The sequence below is a fragment of the Pyrus communis genome, chromosome 9, assembly GCF_041283825.1.
Source record: "Pyrus communis isolate YQ-2024b chromosome 9, ASM4128382v1, whole genome shotgun sequence".
NCBI classification, from domain to species: Eukaryota; Viridiplantae; Streptophyta; class Magnoliopsida; order Rosales; family Rosaceae; genus Pyrus; species Pyrus communis.
In genome coordinates, this window is record NC_142573.1 from 25,621,151 (window position 1) to 25,642,465 (window position 21,315).

General features: G+C 37.3%; 2 protein-coding genes and 1 long non-coding RNA gene across 4 annotated transcripts; all 3 read right to left on the minus strand.

Annotated features, from left to right (window-relative positions):
* Positions 1–355: 355 nt before the first annotated feature.
* On the minus strand, positions 356–8,986 carry LOC137740306 (senescence-associated protein AAF, chloroplastic). 2 transcript variants are annotated; one of them, XM_068480167.2, is made up of 13 exons: positions 8,752–8,986; positions 7,260–7,658; positions 5,513–5,668; positions 5,085–5,158; positions 3,200–3,276; positions 2,849–2,920; positions 2,049–2,117; positions 1,900–1,946; positions 1,671–1,800; positions 1,514–1,582; positions 1,302–1,405; positions 751–826; positions 356–661 (listed from the first exon to the last, which is right to left on the minus strand). In XM_068480167.2, exons 2-13 carry the CDS (start codon positions 7,595–7,597, stop codon positions 488–490), a joined length of 1,386 nt encoding a protein of 461 aa, XP_068336268.2. In that variant the 5' UTR covers positions 7,598–7,658; positions 8,752–8,986; the 3' UTR covers positions 356–487. The 2 variants fall into 2 exon arrangements, with proteins under 2 accessions (XP_068336268.2, XP_088556352.1); XM_088700226.1 differs by lacking the exons at positions 356–661; positions 751–826 and adding an exon at positions 836–984.
* A 3,595-nt stretch (positions 8,987–12,581) lies between these two features.
* On the minus strand, positions 12,582–13,691 carry LOC137739984 (protein RSI-1). The gene is made up of 3 exons (XM_068479758.2): positions 13,550–13,691; positions 13,235–13,259; positions 12,582–13,054 (listed from the first exon to the last, which is right to left on the minus strand). The coding sequence occupies exons 1-3, from the start codon at positions 13,625–13,627 to the stop codon at positions 12,873–12,875; spliced, it is 285 nt and encodes a 94-aa protein (XP_068335859.1). The 5' UTR covers positions 13,628–13,691; the 3' UTR covers positions 12,582–12,872.
* Positions 13,692–18,953: 5,262 nt separating this feature from the next.
* On the minus strand, positions 18,954–21,016 carry LOC148694472 (uncharacterized). The gene is made up of 5 exons (XR_015966928.1): positions 20,800–21,016; positions 20,562–20,705; positions 20,299–20,461; positions 20,124–20,197; positions 18,954–19,201 (listed from the first exon to the last, which is right to left on the minus strand). It is a non-coding gene; the product is annotated as an uncharacterized LOC148694472 (long non-coding RNA).
* Between the last annotated feature and the right edge of the window lie 299 nt (positions 21,017–21,315).

Below are 21,315 nucleotides of genomic sequence, written 5' to 3' on the forward strand. Positions count from 1 at the left end.
GTTTCTCTAGGGTTTATTAGTAATGTCCTCCATACTTTTGAACGGCTGGCTTGAGACCTTACAAATCACATTTCATGTGCAAACTCACCAACTTGTGGATCACGATGAGAGAATCAATAGATCCTCAACCTTTATTTTGTTGTGGTAACCAATGGAAATGATTACCACTCTCCTTTTCTCCTTTCACACGCCCTGTCTGCCTGTTAGTCCGTTAATTCTCGTTTAATTTATTCAATCTGTACAAAATTAGGTACTTTTAAGATCACGGTAGGATTTGTAGTTAATGAAACGTCCCAAATTTGAGTCCCCCATATCATCATTGCTTGGCCGTTGTGAATTATTTGACACATTTCAATAAGATAAGAAAAAGAATGCAGCATTTTATTTACGGAAATTTGATCACTTTATGGTAATTAGTGGGGGTCTTTTATCCTACAACTAATTAAAACCTCCATGTGAAAACCTACACTACAGTTGTATAAGTACGTCAATCTGTATCTGCATTGTCGTCGGATTCTTGGCTTTCCTCTCCTTGAATGGTATTTTGGTTCATCGTAAACCTCCAGCTATCTCCTTCCTCAATCTCCCATTGTTTCTTAAGTTCAAAGATTGCTTTAGAGGCTGCGGCAGCAATTGCCGGATTGCTATCTTCTGCGAGTCTCTGCAAGGAAAATGAAAGGCATGAGTTTCTGGCATCATCACGGCGAAGACTGACGATTACAAATTACAATTATTTAATTTCCAGCAAACCTGTAATGCTCCCATCCCTGCATTACCAAGAATCCACATAGATGGAGCTGCAGCCAAAGCATTGGCTACTGCTTTCCTATACAACAGAAAACTAACAGGTAATAGTGGATGATATACAATACAAGTCATGTAGGAGTCGACAGAAACTAGCGAATCAAAATTCAAACAGTCTTCCTTGTCTCTGGATTTGATATATCACTCGAAAATTAATGTCAGCGTCAGACTTCTTTTTGGCTATAAAATGACAACAAATTCCTAAAAGAAACATAAGTGACACCATTCGCAGCATTGTTTCCAAAAAGAAAGGAAAAGCATTTCCAAGAACATAGGTTTCCATGAGATACGGATACGGATACAGCCTTGTCAATGCACGTCGGTCAGAAGATTAAAGCATATTGCATGATTGGCTTTGTACACTTAAATCTTTGATTCACAACAATAAAGGCTGAACTCTTAGCTTATGAGGAAAATGTATGCATTTGTCAAGTCTAAGGGGGTAAGATTGTCCAAGGGGCACTATAAGATAAATAAGTAATGCTTGCATAACTTACCGGGTATTGACATCGGGAGAACTTGAACACTCTGCCAATAACGATACACTACTTTTACCATCCATTGCATCGAGATCAATTAGAGTTGCAATTAACAGCTCGAGCTGCTCCAGATAGAAAGATAAGTTAAATAAGCGACCCTACAAGCAGTCTAACATAATAACATTAACTGCTAGACCAGACTTGGAACATAAATACATATAGATATGGACCTCTTCAGGATCAGTATAGTCAATTCCATCAGCTTCAAAGAGGGCAGACGCCATACTCCAGTAAGCTTCCTGTACACAACCAGTTATTAGATTGTAATATCCTGAATCTCAAGAAAGTAGGAACAAAGTCAACTGGAGATTTCCAGGAAAAAGGGACCTGAATTGCATTAATGCGATCAGTAGATACTTCCCCAGGAGGGAAATCAAGACTTTTCCCATTCTTTTCAAGCATTATACGCCCCAGTATGTCATTTTCTGATACAACACCATTTTCGCTTTGCAGAGGACTGGATGTCGACAGGAGATATTATAATCCAAAGGTAAATACAGAACTGATAGAAGGGAGCAAACGACAAAGGAACTTAACAATCACAAAACAAACTTACAAATTGTACATTTTGTTCACCATCCTATCATGAATATTTTTGACAAACTGCACATAATATCTAAAAAGTTCAGAGAACATGGAGTAACATAACTAGACATGATCTCCCACAAGTATCTTTGTTAGTATTGCAAACGAAAATAAATTTACCTCCAAAGCCATTAGGGCATCTTCCATTGCACGTTGTTTGGCACGGAGGTCAGCACGGCGCAAATCAGCCTAAGAGAATCAACACAGCATCAAGATGCATATTTTGGTGCATCATTATCATCATTGTATTTTCCAGAAAACTAAAATTGTTTTCTATCACGTAACACCGCATTTTTACACAATATATTTATATACATGTATATAATGCGGAACTGAACTTTAGAAAACTTGAATTGTTTTTTTAATTATACTAGACTACTAGTAACGGTTTTCTAAGCATTGGATGCGGTTTTGAATTAATTAATTTTTTAATACATCAATAGACTTGAACTATGTTTGTATCATTTCTTTCCTTACATTTATACCTATGTTGGTTGATAATAAAGAAACCCGCAAGAGAAAATTCATGTACGCTCTCTTGTTTGTACTCTTGTGCATCAATCAAGCCCTTATTTACATGCATTTCTTACAACTTTGACATCTTTTTTAATTTCTTGAATAGTTCTGTGGCTTGCTTATTTCTATTTTACACTATCACAGCTCGTAATTTAACTTCACACACTGTTAGCCTATAGTAATCTAGTTTAGAGTCACAAATACCGGCAGGGCACACTGTTTTCACCTTATACGTTGCATATTCATCATAAATACATATTGTATGAAGCTCGTAAGTTTAATTGATGCATATTGAATGATTTCAATTTCTTCAAAGTTTCCTTCAAAATTTCTATGTTTTGAGATACTGCATCATGTTAACCAACAGATAGAACAAAAAGAATTTGTTTCTGTGAAAAGAGTACCTCTAAGGCTCCGTCACTCCAATGCTTATCAGCAGCGGTTTTCAGTCTAGACTCAGCTTTGTCTTTTAAGATCTGCAGAGGATTGTTGGTTATCAAATTAGTAAAAAAAACCTAAAATTCAAAGTTATAGTAAAAAGCTGCCCAGAAAAAAAAAATAGTACTTATATTTAGGCCCTATATGACACTTAGTAAATATTTTTCCCAGAAAAACTGGGATGAAATAATTCAAAAAAAATAAAAAAATAAAAAATTGAGGGGTTAATAAAAATAAATAAAACAAAAGTACGCGATTATTACAAAAGTGTTGCTTTGTGACTTACTGCTAAAAGCCCCAATAAATAATACACATACCATAGCAATATGATGGAGGAGCTTGGCTTTCTTCTTCACATTACGGTCAATTTTCTCAGTATCCTCTCTTGCCCGGGCTACAGAGCAGAAGGTCAGGATAACATCATCACAAGTTTCATGACAAAGATGACTGCATGTTTAGGCAACCAAAAAAAAGAGAACCAAATAATCCATTCTCCCATTAAATAAAAAAAATAACAAATAAGAAGCCAGATCTAAAAGGAGAAAAATATTCATACACAATTCTGCAAAAGTAAACTAACTGATTCACAATTCTGTAAAGTAAACTAACTGATGTTTGGCTAGAGTGAAATGACAAGTGGAATGGAATCCATTCCATTCCTTGGTTAAGTGTTCATTCACCAGAATGAACATTTGAAGGAATGCCTGAAATCGTGGAATCAGCATTCTTCCATTTTATCTTCTCCTACTCTGCCAGTGAAGAAATTGAGTTCCACCATAAAACCATTTGGCAATATGGGGAGTAGCCCAACTTACGTGGAGCACATGTGGCCGTTGGGCTTCACACATGAGACAACCTACTCTGATACCATGAAGAAGATGGGGTTCCACCATAAAACCTATTGGCAATATGGGGTAGTAGCCAAACTTACTTATAAGCACATGAAAGGTCCCTCCTCTCATCAATGTGGGATTCACTCTCAACAAGCCAGTTCCACTAACTTCCTCATCTAACTTCATCTACAACACCCCACCCCCTTTGCAGGTTTATCTCCAATCAAAAGATTGACCTCTGTTGTCTTCCAATCTAATAATGATGACTTACTGTTACTGCATTATGCTATACACAAGCGTTTACCAAATCCTTTTTGAGTATTTTAGGTACCGTGTACAAATGTCCTCAACATCCCAATGCCAATTTCTTCTTGTTTGCAATCAATTGATTTCACCTTGTCTTCCAGGCTTATCTTTATCCAGATGGAAACTTGCTATGGCTAACAAATGTGTGCATTTCACAAGAATCAGACCTAGGGAACTTACACCTCCTCCATCTGGGTTTACACAATTGAATAACTCCTCTCCTACACAATTGAATACCTTCTATCCAATCAGACATCTGAACTCGGCATGTTCTCCGTCTTTTTCCTTTTATCTGTTGTTAGTCGTCCTTATTTCTCTCCGGTTGCACAGTTCAATAACTTTAGTCATAGCTTTTCCTAAAGGGTAGGTTTCAGAAACTGCCCTACCCCTATACCACCAAGCAGAATGGTGTGCGGCTGAGTGCAAAATGTGGAGACTATACGGCTTTTGTTCATTGTTTCTTGTGAGTGTGGCATATGGTCATTCTAACTATTGCATTCCTCATTAACCGTACTAGAGGAGTCCTAAACGGTACAGCTCCACTCAAAGTCCTTCAGCCAGGTAGCTATCACATTTTTCAGGGGAAATATAACTTCGCGATTGGTTCCAACCAATGTTTTACAAGACCTTTAGCTTAGATGATATTACTTTTTAGCAAAGTACAAATGCCTAAGTTACTAGAATATTGGTTTGAATTTTTATAATTATTGATAATTCTGAGCGAAAATTTGATAATAGGATTTCGTTATGGCTATAGCTAACATACATAAGCCTTTAACCAATCATGTATTTAGACAATTCTTGATAAAAATCTATTAACCAAGCATATGTAATTCTTGATGAATCACCTGATGCAGAGCCTAGATTACAAGTTCCAAATAAACAACAAAGTTTGATTCCTTCCTTAATTCCAATTTCATTCTTGAAACCAAACACCATATTCATTCCACATTATCTGTTATTCGAATTTGAATAAATTCATGTAAGTGTGCATTCAAAATAAAAAGAATTTATAAAGCTGCACAAGAAAATCTGTTCACTGAAAAGGTGATAAGAGTTTTACCATCCAGCTTAAGAAACCCTGACCCAAGAATAGCAACGTCTTGACGCACACGGGCATCCAACCTCATTATACCACTGACAAGATTGGAAAATAATGAGCAATGAGCTCTATGCATGAACATTTCAGGCCATCTAAAAATTATGCATGAACTATCAAGTGCAAGTAGCCAGTACAATTGTACATTTTTTTCCTTTTGCAAACCATGCTCCAGCTGACTTTATAACGCATAATTTACAGAAAAAGGCCAAAATATGGTGTTGCAAATTTTAATACAGGTCCTCTGTAATTTGAATATTGTCAACCTTAATTGTAATTTAACATTGCAAGACTTGTTCTTGAAGAGACCAAGATAAGGTGGATTAATTACTGTAATCTCATCTCAAAATTAAAAGGAAAAAAAAAAACGAAAGTAGATTAGGGAATCTTACCGAGAAAGCAGGATAATGTCATTGCGAGCCCTTTCATTTACAAACTTTGCGTCATTGAAAACAAATTTGCAAGCTTCAGCTAAACCCTGACTGGAGTGAGTAGTTCTTTCAGAAAAGACTGGAGGCCCCCCATCTTCGTCATCCCCAATCTGTGAACTAGTATACAACAGGAGTTCTTTAACAGATATTGAAAAAGAGAACAACTGGCAGTTCTTTTAAACTTATGCTAAAATATGCCATAATCAAAGAGCATGAACAACAAACTAATTTGGCCAGAGTTAAAAGTGATAGTTCAAAAAAATACGGAAAATTCTGAAAGAAGATGAAGTAAATCACTGTTAAAAACTGAGACATTTAACTTTTACCCAAAAAAAAAAAAAAAAAAAAACTAAGAGATTATAAAATGAGGCACAAATGGAGAACACAAGAAATCAAACAAATTAATTAATTACCTTTTCTTGATGAGTGAACAAACATAAATTATGTAACTGTCTACAGAAGTTAAGTGTCACGGGACCCTCCAGTCCTTTAGGTTCTAATATGTAATTTTTCTCACCTTGACACAATTGAGGATCTACATGAAGGCAATACAAATGCACTTGCCCCTAGTTTGAGGGCCGTGAAAGGTACCTAGAGAGCGAATCCCTCCCCCTATATAATACACACACACACTACTGTCTTTGTTCGTCTGATGCCCTCTTCCTGTTAAGAAATCCTCCAGCTGGTTTTTTTGTATATATATATATTTTTTTTTTTCTTTTTTTTTTGAGTACATCGATATTTTTACATTAGGGGGACGGAGAGTTCAGCTAAACCACACAATGGGCAACCTAATTATTCGAACCTAAGACCTCTCAATTCCAAGTGAAGAGAAATACCACCAGACCGTAGTACTGAGTGGCAGCCTAATTTTGTATAATATTGGATAACTTATAAAGCATTATATCATCCGGTCTTGTCCCTATGAGTGAGGTAGTCCTTTCTAGTAGTACTTCTGAGTGCTTATTCTTTACCTAACTAAGCAAGTAAACTACCTTCATGTATCCCTTTAGTAGTCTAAGATCGTTTTCTTTCTTAGTGCTTACGCTAAGGAAAAGTTTGATTAGAAAAGCTAGATGCGGAGCAACCCTATAGCTTGTTTACCTACACAAGAAAACAAGCTAGAAGAAGAAAAAAATCATATCTCAATCAACTCAGATGAATGTATTTCTTACTCCGAGGCAAGAGGAAGATGGGGAGATCAAAGGTCTCTTTTCTTTTTTTCTTTCAGACGGAGACATATAAATGGCACTTTGCCCAATTCCTATGTTCAATTGGCATTATTTTCCTTCAAATACAAACCACAAGTTTCATGTAAGGAAAGTGCAAGAGGAAGTGAAAATCCTTTCACCCGTATACAATTGTTTAATAAATTAACAAGTTTCAAATTTTATTTTTATTTTTTTTGAGTTCAACAAGTTCCAATTTACCAGCAAAGGCTGACAATGAAAATCATAAGCCAATTGACAGGTTACTTCCCAATAAAAGAACCAAAACAAAACAATGATAACACTATAAACAATCTGATTTAAGGAAAAGCTACATTTATCTAATAAATTTGTAGACTTGCATTATGTTTTTAGATCAATTATTATTCGCTTTGTCCTCATATAATTAATTTGCTGCACATACACATAGAACAGTATCTAATTTAACAAAGTAAATTCACAATCTCAGAAAGATAACAGCATTTCTACTAGGTTCTTACCAAGTCTCCTTTGCCGAATCACCATAAGTTACTATGCATTCTTTTGCTTTGGTATTCTGACTTCCTCCAGACAGGTATACGACAGTAGATCTCTGAGAGACAGTAAAACTAACTGGTTTACCCAATATGTGCTTCAAACCATCGTTAGAAAATCTCATTTTTTCTGAACTGAGACGTGCACAATTTAGCTGCCTCTGTTCAACCCCTTGACTTGGACAATGAAGGTTATGTCGTTGCACTGACTTGGAAAACGAATTTAAAATTCTGTATGAGTTAGGAATTGCCTTTGAATTAGTCACCGCAGGACAGCTTGAAACCTTGCTTGCAGTAAGTGCCATGGTAGGATCAACACACCACTGAAGTGAAACTAGCCAGCGTTTCCTTCACAGAAGCTTAAAGCTTCAGTTTCAACAGAAAAATGAATCAAGAAAGTGTTATATTCTCATTTAACAAAAAAAAACTTACGAGAAAATACTACCGCACAAAACACAAAATTTTATACAAGCATCAAATACACAATATTCCATATAACATACTAAGTACCCAACATATGCAGTCTTAAGTTTCTAACACGCAAATGGATACCATATTTCCACGGGAATCCTTTTAATTCATGGGCAAAGACTTTGCACAACAAGAATTTCATAACTTCTGGCTAAATGTATACTGGGTTCAGAAATCTTTTGCCAACATAATCCTTATAGCCAACAAATAAGGTACTCACTACCTCTCTTTTTTCAATAAACTCTACCCTCATGTGCCAGTCTTTCTTATTAGGCTTCCAAAATCAGTGAATTCAACATCTTTAGGGTTCAAACCTATTTAACTATGAGTTTAGAGTGCTTCTGTTTCATTCCAAAATCACGGTCCGGATATAAAGAACATTCTCGTTTCTTTCTTCCAATTCTCATAAGGACACTTTAGTTACTTATTCCCTTTCTGCCCACATTTTCTCTTCTTCTATTTAACCGCCCTTGACGATCTTGCAGCTCGCTCATAAAGTACAGAGTAAGCTTCAGTTCTTGGCAACAAAGGGTCTATAAAGTTGTTCAATTATAATGCAGAATGCCGGCGTTGTCACTCATATTATGGAGTTCAACACTAGAAAGTAGAAGCGATGTGTTTTGATAGTTTTCGAGTTATTCATCTGCACAAATTTTATATAATATCCCATTTGCCCATTACTAATCTTGTTCATCTGAGCATTTCAGTTCAAATTTTTTACCATTAACGTTCGACCACTCCTTTAATTACTCAATTATTTTAACATGATCATAACAACAACAAACACATAACAGCTAAATCAAAGCAGACCTTCACCATGCATTAGACACTCAACAAAAAATCGAAAGACAAAATCTTGAAAATTCAACGAAATCCCACTAACCAAATTTCAAATCAAAGAAAACCCACATAAGAATTTGCAGAATAATGATATGGAAGCAGCTCAAAGTCAGTGAATAAAGAAAGAAATGCAAGGAAGCCAACTCACCTGCGGTAGGAAGCACTGACTTTACAGGAGAGAGAGAGGAAAGAGAGAGTAAAGCAGCCAAATTTATTGGCAGTGTACAGTGGAGGCAGAATGTCATGGAAATTGAGAAGAGAAATTGCAACCACAACAAGTTCTTGTGGCCCCGGAATTGCCACACCGCAGACTTACAAGAACAAGAAGTATGGAAGGATGGAGAGTAACGCATTTATCATTTATGCATGTATTGGAAGAAATTATTTTTTATGGTGTTTCGGTGTATTAAATGCTTGGTTCTTGTTGACGTCAGAAATTTTTTTTTTTTGGTTGAACTGAAAATACAAAAGTATTATCTAATGCTTTTTGGCATTCACTGAAATACTTAAAATCAAAATTCTAAAAGACGCTAGTACTAATCACACCGTGGACAGGGGTTTAGAGCCTAGGTGGTAGGTGGTTTTTGCAATTTTAATTAAATTTATTATATAACATATAAATAAATGTTTATTTATATTTTAAAAAACACATAACTATAGTGGGATACATAAATTTCAAAATAAAATAACAGATAGACTATAGAGTATAAAAACATATTGAAAATCTAGGAACAAGCATAAAATGAGAGTTCATCAAAGTATTCAACAAGCCTTTTACAATTTATTAAAAAAATAAAATGCAAAATAAAAGTTATCTATTTCATGTGCAAATGAGACTCGCGACCTAGACGAGTGCCTAAACAAATCTAGGCGGTCAAAAGCAAGTGCCTAAGCAAGTCTAGGCATTATTTCTTAAATATCAAACATCTAGAAATTAACTGAGACAGTAATCAGCCACCTAGCACCTAAGCGGTGTTAATGTCACATCCCGGCTTGGGCCCCCACCACATCCCGGGCTCGACTCCACCGTAGCACGATATTGTCCGCTTTGGGCCCCTACCACACCCTCACAGTTTTGTTTATGGGAACTCATACGAGAACTTCCCAATAGCTCACCCATCCTAGGATTGCTCTCATGCGAACTCGCTTAACTTCAAAGTTTCTATATTTAAGTGTGATACACCATAATCAGAGCATAGGTAGCCTAAGTGCAGTCCAGCAGGACAAGTACTAATTATACAATACCAGAGGTGATCTTACATTAGTGATAATCTGTCAGAACCATCGTCAATTCCTCATAAGCCACCAACAAGCACTCCTACTTAAAACCTGGAGGGGCGCAAAACAGAAAATGTGAGTGGGCAAAAACAAAGTTTTTCAAAACCATTTCAATTATCAAAGGTAGTAACCCCTCACCGTAAAACCTTTATAATTTCCCAGAAATTATAATACATATCTATATCACAACCATGCCCAGTGATAGCGAGACTCAGGGGCTACGACCTTTTCACATATCAATGAGTGGACTTTTGGTTTTCAGTGTGTGTGTATATATATATATGCTTGGTATTTTCCCAAAAAACGTGTTTAAATGGACTTGTGTTTTAAAATGCCATGCCAAATGTTTTATATTTAGAATATGCATTTAGTAGTTACACATATTTTTGTTTGACGCTGCGAACGCTCAGGTAAATTGTCACATCCCACGCTCGACTCCACCGTAGCACGATATTGTCCGCTTTAGGCCCCTACCACGCCTTCACGGTTTTGTTTTTGGGAACTCACACGAGAACTTCCCAGTGGGTCATCCATCATAGGAATGTTCTCGCCCGAACTCACTTAACTTCGGAGTTCCGATGGAACCCGAAGCCAGTGAGCTTCCAAAAGGCCTCGTGCTAGGTAAAGATGAGAATATACATATAAGGCTTACAGGATCCACTCCTCTGGGCGATGTGGGATGTTACAATCCACCCCCCTTAGGGGCCCGACGTCGTCGTTGGCACACATCCGGCCAGTGATTGGCTCTAATACCAAATTATCACATCTCGGCCTAGGCCCTTACCATATCCCGGGCTCGATTCCACCGTAACACGATATTGTCTGCTTTGGGCCCCTACCATGCCCTCACGATTTTGTTTCTAGGAACTCACAAAAGAACTTCCCAGTGGGTCACCCATTATGGGAATGCTCTTACCCGAACTCGCTTAACTTCAGAGTTCCGATGGAACTCGAAGCCAGTGAGCTCCCAAAAGGCCTCGTGCTAGGTAAAGATGTGAATATACATATAAGGCTTACAGGATCCATTCCCCTGGGCGATAACTGACACACCTCGACCAAAATCAAGGCATGCTAGCTGTCTCATGAGTGTGACATAGCCATGTGCGCAATGCGGAAATGATATTGATAAAAAGAAATATGAGTAACTAACAACCAAGCTAACTAATTTACACTAAGCAAATATAAGTGCAAATCCCGATATTTAAGTGTGATACACCATAATCAGAGCATAGGTAGCCTAAGTGCAGTCCAGCAGGACAAGTACTAATTATACAATACCAGAGGTGATCCTACATAAGTGATAATCTGTCAGAACCGCCGTCAATTCCTCGTAAGCCACCAACAAGCACTCTTACCTAAAACCTGGAGGGGCGCAAAATAGAAAATGTGAGTGGGTAAAAACAAAACTTTTCAAAACCATTTCAATTATCAAAGGTAGTAACCTTTTGCCGTAAAACCTGTATAATTTCCCAGAAATTAGAATACATAACTATATCACAACCATGCTCAGAATAGCAAAATCCATAGGTATACCATGCCAAAAATCTCAGTATAACAAATTAGGTAAACTAGGTGAAGTAAGTCAATGACAAGTAACATATTAGCCGGAGTCACCTAATATGACCTGTATGGCTGAGTCTATAGCTCATCCATCCAGCCGGAGTCACCTAATGTGACCTGTACGGCTCAACCAATAGCTCAACAAGTATGCCTGCACATGAGTCGAAACCACCTAAAGTGGTCTGTACGACAGGATTGGGTGTAAATAAATACGCTCAAGTGCTACGATTACGTGAAGACTATGCGAATGATCGTGGGTCACCTACGAGTCGGAACCACCTATAGTGGTCTGTACGACAGGACTATGCACCTAACTTGGATCCAAGGTGAGTGTATGGTGCGGAAGGTAAACATCATGTGACGGGCATCACGCCTTGATTTTAGTCGGGTGTGTCAGTTAAAACGAAATTTTTTAGAATAGTGCTTAGAACTTGGACTTGCTTGCGTCCACAAGTTTTTTATTTTTATTTTTTATATTTATTTTTCTTTTATTTGGAGTTTTCTTGAATTGTGATAGATGTATGGATTGGGCTTACCACCACTGCATAAACTATTTGCTAAATGACAGAAAACCTAATCCCTTGCGGATAAAAGTAAAAACCATTTATTTTTGGCATTTGGCTCTATGCCCAAAAAAAACATAGAAGTGTCAGCATGTTGGGTGCCATTTATTTTTCAGTTATTTGGTTTATCTTATTCTGGTACGTAGAAGATGCTATTAACATTTAAAAAATATTATTTTATACCTTAAATACGTAAAAAAAAAAAAATGAAGAAATGGATGACATTTTTAAAGTGTCAATAACACCTCATGTCGAAATTTCAATGTCTTCATCATTATTGACAAAGATTAAGCATTTGATAAGCATCCAACCCTTCCCTTACAAGCCATATTTTAAGACCAAATACTATCCATGAGCTCTTAACAGTGCTTGGGGTTAAAAATACGAGTGTACAATAGAGATGATATTTCTCACTCTTTTAGGGTATGATATTTTGCACTCATTTACAGTGAATGATTTAATTATATCACGTGATGTTATTTCAGTATCACATGATATAATAAATATAAAAATCTCGATGATCTTGTAATGAACATAAAAATCTCCATAGATCTCGCAATATATGGTGAATTGGTGATTGGTTCGACAACTTCGTTACCGGATTCTTTCATTTTCAAATCGAAGTTTACAAAATTGAATACAAAGGAAATAAAGCCACAGCCTACAAGAAGCTAGGACAGTAGGGCATACGTTAACATTAGGGTCGTCCTAATGCATTAAACAAATAATATATAAACATAATTGTCACATACCAAAAGATATGGAATTAGTGACAGGATTAATAATAATAATAATAATAATAATAATAATAATAATCTTGGAAACTATATAAAGCCAAGATTTTTCGAAATAAATATATATATTTAATTTAAGGGCATTTGGGTCGTCCTTCTTGGGTCTTCCAGTTGTTGTAGCAAGGGCACATTTGCTTGTTGCCAACGACGCCCGGAGGAACACATTTGCATTTGGCACAGCACTTCTCGCAGAAGAACATGCACGGCTTCTTGTGCGATGTCGCCGAGCAACGGTTCTTACATCTCGGTGTGCACGCTGCAATCACGATTAACATCGATTGTCAAGTTCAAGTTCATAAAAACTTGAGAATAAATCCTCCCCTCGTACTCCACTACATGCACCATCGAGCAACCTCGAAGTTGGTGTAAGCAGAGGGAAAAGAAGGGTTGATGAAAACAGTAAATAAATTGAAGAACTCAGTTTTATAACGTTTACCTGACTGAGGAAGCGTCTTGTAAGCCTGCGCATGAATTAATAGAACAAAACGAAGAAAGAAACTAAGTCAGAAAAAGAGTAGAGATTCCATATATTTCTTAGAAATATGTTATCAGGATATGAATCAAAACTGTCTGAATTTTGATCTAGCAATTAGTGCATGTGAACTTCTACAGTAAATAAAGGTCGAAATTTCGAGTCAAATTTGATGGTTCAACAATTGAACTTTCAACCGTCAGTTAAAGTTTTTATAGTCAATAAGGAGGAAGACGGCGAAATTTCGACAATGCAGGATAAGTAAGAAGATGAATGTACCTCAGCTACGTGAGAGAATGTGAGTAGAACAAGCAGAGAAACCAGGATCAAGACAGAGGTGTATCGACTTGCTGCCATTGCTGTGAGTGAAGGGCGAAGAGAACTGCTTTCTGGTGGAAGATTTGTGGGGTTATTTATAGGATATGAAATATTATGATTAGGGGAATAAAAAGAAAAGCGTAGTTTAAGGCGTGGAATTGGGGCCTCAAAAGTCCGTGTGGGATCGAGCTGCGTGCGCTGAAGGCGCCGTGTTTAGCGTTTGGTTTTGTTTTGCCTTGCTTTTGCTTTTTCGGCAACAGCAACGCCATGTTACTTACTGTCTTTTTTCATTCTTTTCCTAACAGATCGAATCTCCATTCTCTACCTTTTTTGTCTTCTTTTTTTTTTTTAGGAGGTTTAACAAAACATTTTCGGTACTGTTCATTTTTAACGAAAAATCACATTTATATCTTTCCCTGGTAGTATTCTTTATACCTTTAAAAATGACTTTTCATTAAAAGAGAAATTTTTTTAAACTTTTCGTTAGTTTTTCTTTTTTTTTCTAAGCAATATTTTAGACCCGCTGCTTTTTTTTTCTTTTTTTTACCAATTACTTTTTAGTTTTAGTTTTACATGACGAACAAAGCTGCACAACGGATTGATAATAATTTGACATCGAACTCTCTATTTGTAAAATTGTTCAACATTAGTAACACTTCATTGTAGCATTGTTGCATTAGTGGCAACAACTATTAACTCAATTCCCCTATGTCGAAAGATATCAAAAGTATCTCAAGTTCTTTATGGTCTAAAAAGCGATATTTGTACAGAGGTCAGATTCAAACACAAAATCTCGAGAAGGTGATGATCATTTCTAACCACAAAAATTTTATGATGCTTTGGAGTATAAAATGGTCGAAGCTATTTACTGTCAGATCTTACTCTTTTCCAAAGATTTAACACTTAAAACCCCGAAGTATCATTCTCCCAAAAAAAACCTCTGAAATCATAGCCTCTCCGGACTCGGAATGGATGGATAACCGTAGCTTGTTATCAGTTGTCTCCTTTAAAAAAAATAATAATAATAAAAATAAAAAAAATAAAAAAAAACCTCCGAAATATATAACAATGTGCAATGCCAAGACATGCATTCCCACTTGGGATATTTTGTGCTTACTTTTACAAGACGTTTTGATGAGATCTAATTTAATCTCAAGTGTGTCATGTGTGCAGTGCGGTGCATATGTTGCATGTGAAAGAACATGCAAATTGCAACATGGTTTTTAATTTGTTGCTCTGATGTGCTAGTGCATCTCAAGCCACCGACTTAAATAATATCCCTATGTGGGTAAGATTTGTTAAATTTAGTAATCCCCTGTGAACTGTGATGGCACCCAATACGGAAGCACTACTAGTCTACTAGAAGGGAAGAGGATTCTTTCCGGATCTTCTTTGTGAGGATCCTAGGAATCTTTACATCATAATCGTTCATTGTACATCATGCGATCAGTTTTCGTTAAATACAATTTGTATTTAATTTTAAATAAAAAATTTAAATTAATTTCTAACCACACGATGTACGATAAACGGTTATGATGTAAAAATTGTTAAGATCTTTACAATTTGAATCCGAAGGAGATCCAAATCCTACTACAAGTTAATTACTTATTTAAAGAAAGAATATCGACGAGAATATCAAAATAAAAAAATGGTTGAAGGTGTGGTATATCATCATCTTGTAATCGTGGGTGATGCAAGGTTTTTGTTTTATTTTATTTATTCAAACTTAAAATTTCTCATTTTAATTTTTAATTTTAATAAATGATATTATCTAGAGTAAATTGTGGAAAGTTGGTTAAGACTCATAATGGACTAATAATAATGTGATTAAATTCGTTTTTGACTAGAATCAAACCTAAGACCTCTTATTTACAAGTAAAAAGGAACACCACTAGACTGTAGTACTAAATGACGACTTAAAACTTCTCATTTACAAGTGAAGAAAACTAATACTTGATTGTGATAATGAATGCCCCATGATCTTGACCCCACCAAACAAGAAACCTCCCCTAGGTACAGATTATTTTCTAATTCTGAATACAATGGCTTAATGGGTATTTAATTGAACATTGAGAAATGTTATGTAGACTCTCTTAACAGTGAGACTCTTCATGGACTATCTATCACCTCATCTTTTTGGCACAATTCTCGTACTAACACTATGAAACATTGTGCTAAAAAGATAAGGTGATTGAGAGTCCATGGAGAGTCCTGCTTTGAGAGTCTCCTTAACATTTCTCCAATTGAGAGAGTCTCCTAAACCCTAGCATTTCTATTGACCATTAAATCAAGGAAAAATTAGTATCTGGTCTCTAGTTTCTATTGTTCATTGACTAAGACCTTATCAGTTTTTAGATTTTGATTAAAGTCCCTAGCATTAATATATTAATGAATTACATGTAAGTTACATAATTTTTTTTTAAAAAAAATTAGTAATTGATTTAAAGTTTTAGTAGTCACACCCTTATTAAACTCCTAATTAATTTTCAATTCAAACATTTCCCAAATATAAAAAATAAAATTTGAATAAGTTCGTACCCATAAAATTTTTATAAAAAATTTTCAAATTTTTAATCTTATATGTATCCATTTTTAAATATACCAATTTGTTAAAAATGTTGACACACACCGACCGAGATCAGGGCGTGCTGCCCGTCACACAGAGGTGACGTAACCATGTGCACGTGCGGAAGCTAATAAAATAGTAATATAAAAAGTACGAATAATTAAAAACTAGCATACAAAGTACTAAAAAAAACAAGTGCTAGCGTAAGTGAGACGCTAAGTTCAGAGCATTAAGCCTACAGCAGTCCAAAGAAAAATGATTCGACAATAGTACACCCGAAGGTGACCCTACGCTGGTGAGCGTCTGTCAGAAATGCCGGGAAAGCCCTCTGGGAAACCACCAAATCTGCTAAGCAACTAGAACCTGGAGGGGCGCAAAACAAAAGCGTGAGTGGGCAAAAACAAAGCTTTTCGAAAACCATTTAGAAAAATACATTCTAACCCCTCGCCGTAAAACCTGTATACTTCCCAGAAAATAAACATATATACGTATGTATAGATATGCTAATCATGCTCAAGAATATGCCATGTCAAAATCTCATAATGAAATGCAAGTGCTCAGGTATAAATCATAACAATAACATATAATCTGGCAGCCGGAGTCACCTAACGTGACCTGTACGGCTGCATGTAGAGCTCAAATCTCAAACTCAATAACTGAACCTGCCCACGAGTCGGAACCACCTAAAGTGATCTGTACGACAGGCCTGGGTGTAATACATATATACGCTCTAGTGCTACGATCACGTGAAGGCTGTGCGAATAATCGCGGGTCACTTACGAGTCGGAACCACCTAATGTGGTCTGTACGACAGGACTGTGCACCTAACTTGGATCCAAGCTGAGCGTGTGGTGCGGGAGGTGAACATCGCGTGAAGGACTGTGCCCTACTCTGGGCGGGAGCACTAACACCGGGGGTGCAGGTTATGAGCTCTCTAAGCATCTCAAACCACTACTGAAATATAAACATGAATAACACTTACCTGACACTTACCTGTGCGTCCACAGCACCCAATATGCATATGTATATATATATGCAACTACTAATGCAACCAACGATGCATGACTAACGATAATGTAATGCATGGCATATAACTGATAACCATTTAATCAATTTCTGGGAAAAATATAGTATATAGGTATATACGGAAAACCAAAAGCCCACTCACTGGTATGTGGAAGGGTCGTAGCCCCCCTGCCTCGAGTGACCACGCTCGTCCTCGGGATACGTATCACCTATATGCGAAACAACTATAAAAACGTTAATTTTAAAGCACATAACCAACTTCTCGTAATAACTTCTCATACATTGCTCAAATTGGACAAATGAATATACCAATGTGCTCTACACAACCTCAGGATCACACCCAAATTTTTAGAAAAATTTTCCACCGCCGCACGCGCCCCCACGCGCCGGCCAAGGCACGGCCACACGCGCCGACCACGCGCAGGCACGTGCCTGGCACGCTGACGGCGTCAACTGACGCCGTAAGGAATATTCCGTCAGACTTGACGGAATATTCCGTCTCCTTCCCCGGCGAACCTCCGGCGCCGGAAAACTGGAAAAACTTCAAACGTTGATATCTCGTCCGTTTTTCACCTAAATTTCACGATTTTTGTACCAAAATGAAGCTTAGACTTAGGAGAACATAAATATACCACTTTTAAGGGGTAAAAATCACGAGATCTCACCTGTCACCACACTCCAATTCCGGCCAACTTCGAACATGGCGATTCCAACGTCCAATTCCTTCAAACGAACTACTCCGAGACTCCTTGGGACCTCACCAAGCTACCTACAAGCTTCATTTTTCCTAAAACGTGAGGATTTACGTTTACATGAATAGTACCTCAAAACTGACTTCGTGAAATCGACGTGAAAATGGTGGTTTTCTGACCTGAAAATGGCACTGCTATACTCCTCTCAGCCTCACGAGCTCGACTATGGTCTTGGTTCCCTCGATCTGTGGGTGTTTGCTGGGTTTTGGGTGTGTGTCCGTACGTTTTAGAAGGAAGAGGAAGGAAAAAGGGGACTTAGGAGAGAGACAGGGAAAGGGACAGAGGGTTAGGGAGAGTGACAGTGTGAGTGTGTGGCCCAACACATGCCAACACCACACAAAACAACCAATAAACGTAAAAGAAACTAACTAGGGGCAAAGTAGTCATTTCACACGTGAGTTTTCGATATTTTCGGGACGGGATGTCACAAATGTACCCATTTTTTATATAAAAATTCATTCAATCTTTTCTCTAATCCATTTTTTAAACTTATATGGGTATATTCTATTTCGTTGAGTCGAGAATGTATCCATGTCAAGTTTAATAGAAGAAATTTAATAATGTTATTAAGTCTAATATCTTTTTTTTTTTTTTTGTGTTTTTGAAAAATGTACCCATGTTTCGGTACAATAATTATTTGGTTAGTTTTGAACGTACCCATGTGTGTGTATATATACACAATATATTGGAGAGTATAATTCATCTTTAATATTTTTAATCCCATACTTATGAGTTTTATTTAAAATCTCATTAATATAAATAACTACACATTTCATTTTTAATTTAAAAATATAATAACCTACATAGAAATACATTATTACATTAATGTCAGGGACTTTAATAAAAAACTAAAAACCACAAAAGTTTTAGTCAAAGAACATTGATAGTTAAAGACAGCATACAAAGTTTCCCTTAAATCAATTATGCTTCTAAATGAATATGATAATAAAAGCATTGATGCTTAATTGTTGTCTAAATGTGATGTTATCCACACACTCCTTTTACCTATCACACACACTTCTCAAATTTCACCCGTTAGATTTAATGAATTAAAGAGAACAAAAATTAACATGAAATATGACACACCCCGTCCCGAAGAAGGGCATGCTGGCCATCACGTGAGAGTGACGTAACCATTTGCACAGTTCGGAAGCTTTAAAATATACAACTTCTAAAATGAAACACCCGAAGGTGAGTCCTTATTGGGTCCACTCTGTCAGAACACCGTTGAATTTCCTCGTAGTCACCACACCTTTGCAATTCTTGAACCTGGAGGGGCGCAAAACAAAGTTGAGTGGGTCAGTAAAACAATTCTTTTCCAATTCCAAACACTTCTCAAAACTTTGTAACCCCTCGCCGTAAAACAAGTATAATTTCCCAGAAAATAAACATATATGCGTATGTATAGATATGTCAATCATGTTCCATGATATGCCATTCATGCTCACAATATGCCATTCATGCTTGAGAATATGCCACAATAGAATCTCATAATAAATGTAAATGCTCAAGCGTAAATCACATCACAATATATAATCTGGCAGCCGGGAGTCACCTAACGTGACATGTACCGCTGCACCTAGAGCTCCACGCTCAACTCAATCACTGAATCTGCACACGAGTCGGAACCACCTAACGTGGTCTGCACGACAAGCTGGGTGTAATATATATGTATGCTCTAGTGCTACGATCACGTGAAGCTGTGCGATAAATCGCGGGTCACCTACAAGTCGGAACCACCTAATGTGGTCTCCACGACAGGCTTGCACCTAACTTGGATCCAAGACGAGCATGCGGTGCTGGTGAACATACACGTGAAGGCTGTGCCCTGGCCCTGGACGGGAGCACTAACACCGGGGGTGCAGATTATGAGTTCTCTAATCCTCTCAAACTACTACTGCATAACAACATGAATACCACTTACCTGGCACTTACCTGTGCGTCCATAACACCAATACACATATATAAATGTATGCCACTACTAATGCATGTGATGATAGTATTTCAATCGTAGCTTACCTGGGCCTCCTCAGCACCATGCAACAGTATGCATAATTATGGTAATGCACATATTAAAATATGATGCATATATGACAGGATAATTAATTCGTATTTCTTTTAAAATACGTTTCTGGGAAATACGTCAAGCATACGTATATATATATATACTGAAAAATAACTGCCCACTCACTGATCACATCGACGTCTCATAGGTCCCTGAACCTCCCCTAGCTTGGTTACATTCTTCCTCTGTAATATTTTCACCTATACAAAAAGTAACCAAATTGATGTTATTTAACGCACATACACCAAACATTCGTCCATAACTTTCTCATACGTTACTCAATTTGGGTGTATGAATATACCACGGTGATCTACACGACGTCACGAACGCGTGACAATTTTCAGAACTCAATTTGGAGCTCGCACGCGCCCCCACGCGCACTGTTCACGCGCTGCCCACGCGCGCGTCTTCTTCCTCGCGTCGCCGGACTGGTTTCGCCGGCGGTGGGTGTTTTGCCGGAATTTCTGGGTAAATTTCAAAGTGTCATAACTTCTTCATTTCTTAACCATTTTCAACGTACTATATATCAAAATGAAGGTATTGACGAGACGAACACATCCATACCTGTCTCGACCCCTAACTCGCCGTGGTTTCGCCGGAAAACCCCTCGAAAGCTCCGGCCAACTTTGACCACGATGATCCCGACGTCCAAACTTCTCCAACGAAGTACTCCGAGGCTCCTTGGGACCTCACTAACACATCTACAAGCTTCAAAAGTCCAAAAACTAACTAGATTAATCTTGCATGAACAGTACTCGAATCGGCCAAAGTCGAAACGATGTGAAAACGAATGATTTCTTACCTGAAAATGGTATGGTTGCACTCGTACGAGCTTCACGAGTTCGATGGTGTCCTTAGTTTCTTCGATCCATCAAGGTTTGGGTGATTTGGGTGTCGTCCGTACGTTTTCAGAAGGAAGAAGAAGAAAGAACGGAGCTTGGGAGAGAGAGAGAAGAGACAGAAAAGAGACAGAGGGAGAGGGAATCACGGGAGAGAAAGAGAGTGTGTGAATGTGTGTGTGGTCCTACAACACTACACCACACAACACTACACGTAAATGTAACGAACTAGGGGTACAATTGTAATTTCAAATGTACGTTTCGATATTTCCGGGACGGGATGTCACAAAATATGTGTAGAAGGTAAAAACAAATGTATAGATAGCAATATTGATGACATAGGAATGTAAACTAAATTACACAGAAGAAAATTAGTTAGTACTTAATCACTAAAAATTGAACTGCTATGAATGAAGAAACTTGAAATCAACAACAACGAAAAAAAGGACCAATGACTTAAAATAACCATAAGAATAACT

Bases quoted from the DNA above. Each gene is read 5' to 3' on its own strand.
- LOC137739984 (XM_068479758.2), bottom strand. From the start codon at position 13,627: ATGGCAGCAAGTCGATACACCTCTGTCTTGATCCTGGTTTCTCTGCTT. The intron at 13,260-13,549 runs GTACATTCATCT...ATTCATGCGCAG, and splicing joins CATTCTCTCACGTAGCTGAG to GCTTACAAGACGCTTCCTCA. The intron at 13,055-13,234 runs GTAAACGTTATA...TCGTGATTGCAG, and splicing joins CAAGACGCTTCCTCAGTCAG to CGTGCACACCGAGATGTAAG.
- LOC137740306 (XM_068480167.2), bottom strand. From the start codon at position 7,597: ATGGCACTTACTGCAAGCAAGGTTTCAAGCTGTCCTGCGGTGACTAAT. The intron at 827-1,301 runs GTAAGTTATGCA...TCTGTTGTATAG, and splicing joins TCTCCCGATGTCAATACCCG to GAAAGCAGTAGCCAATGCTT. The intron at 662-750 runs GTTTGCTGGAAA...TTTTCCTTGCAG, and splicing joins CAGGGATGGGAGCATTACAG to AGACTCGCAGAAGATAGCAA.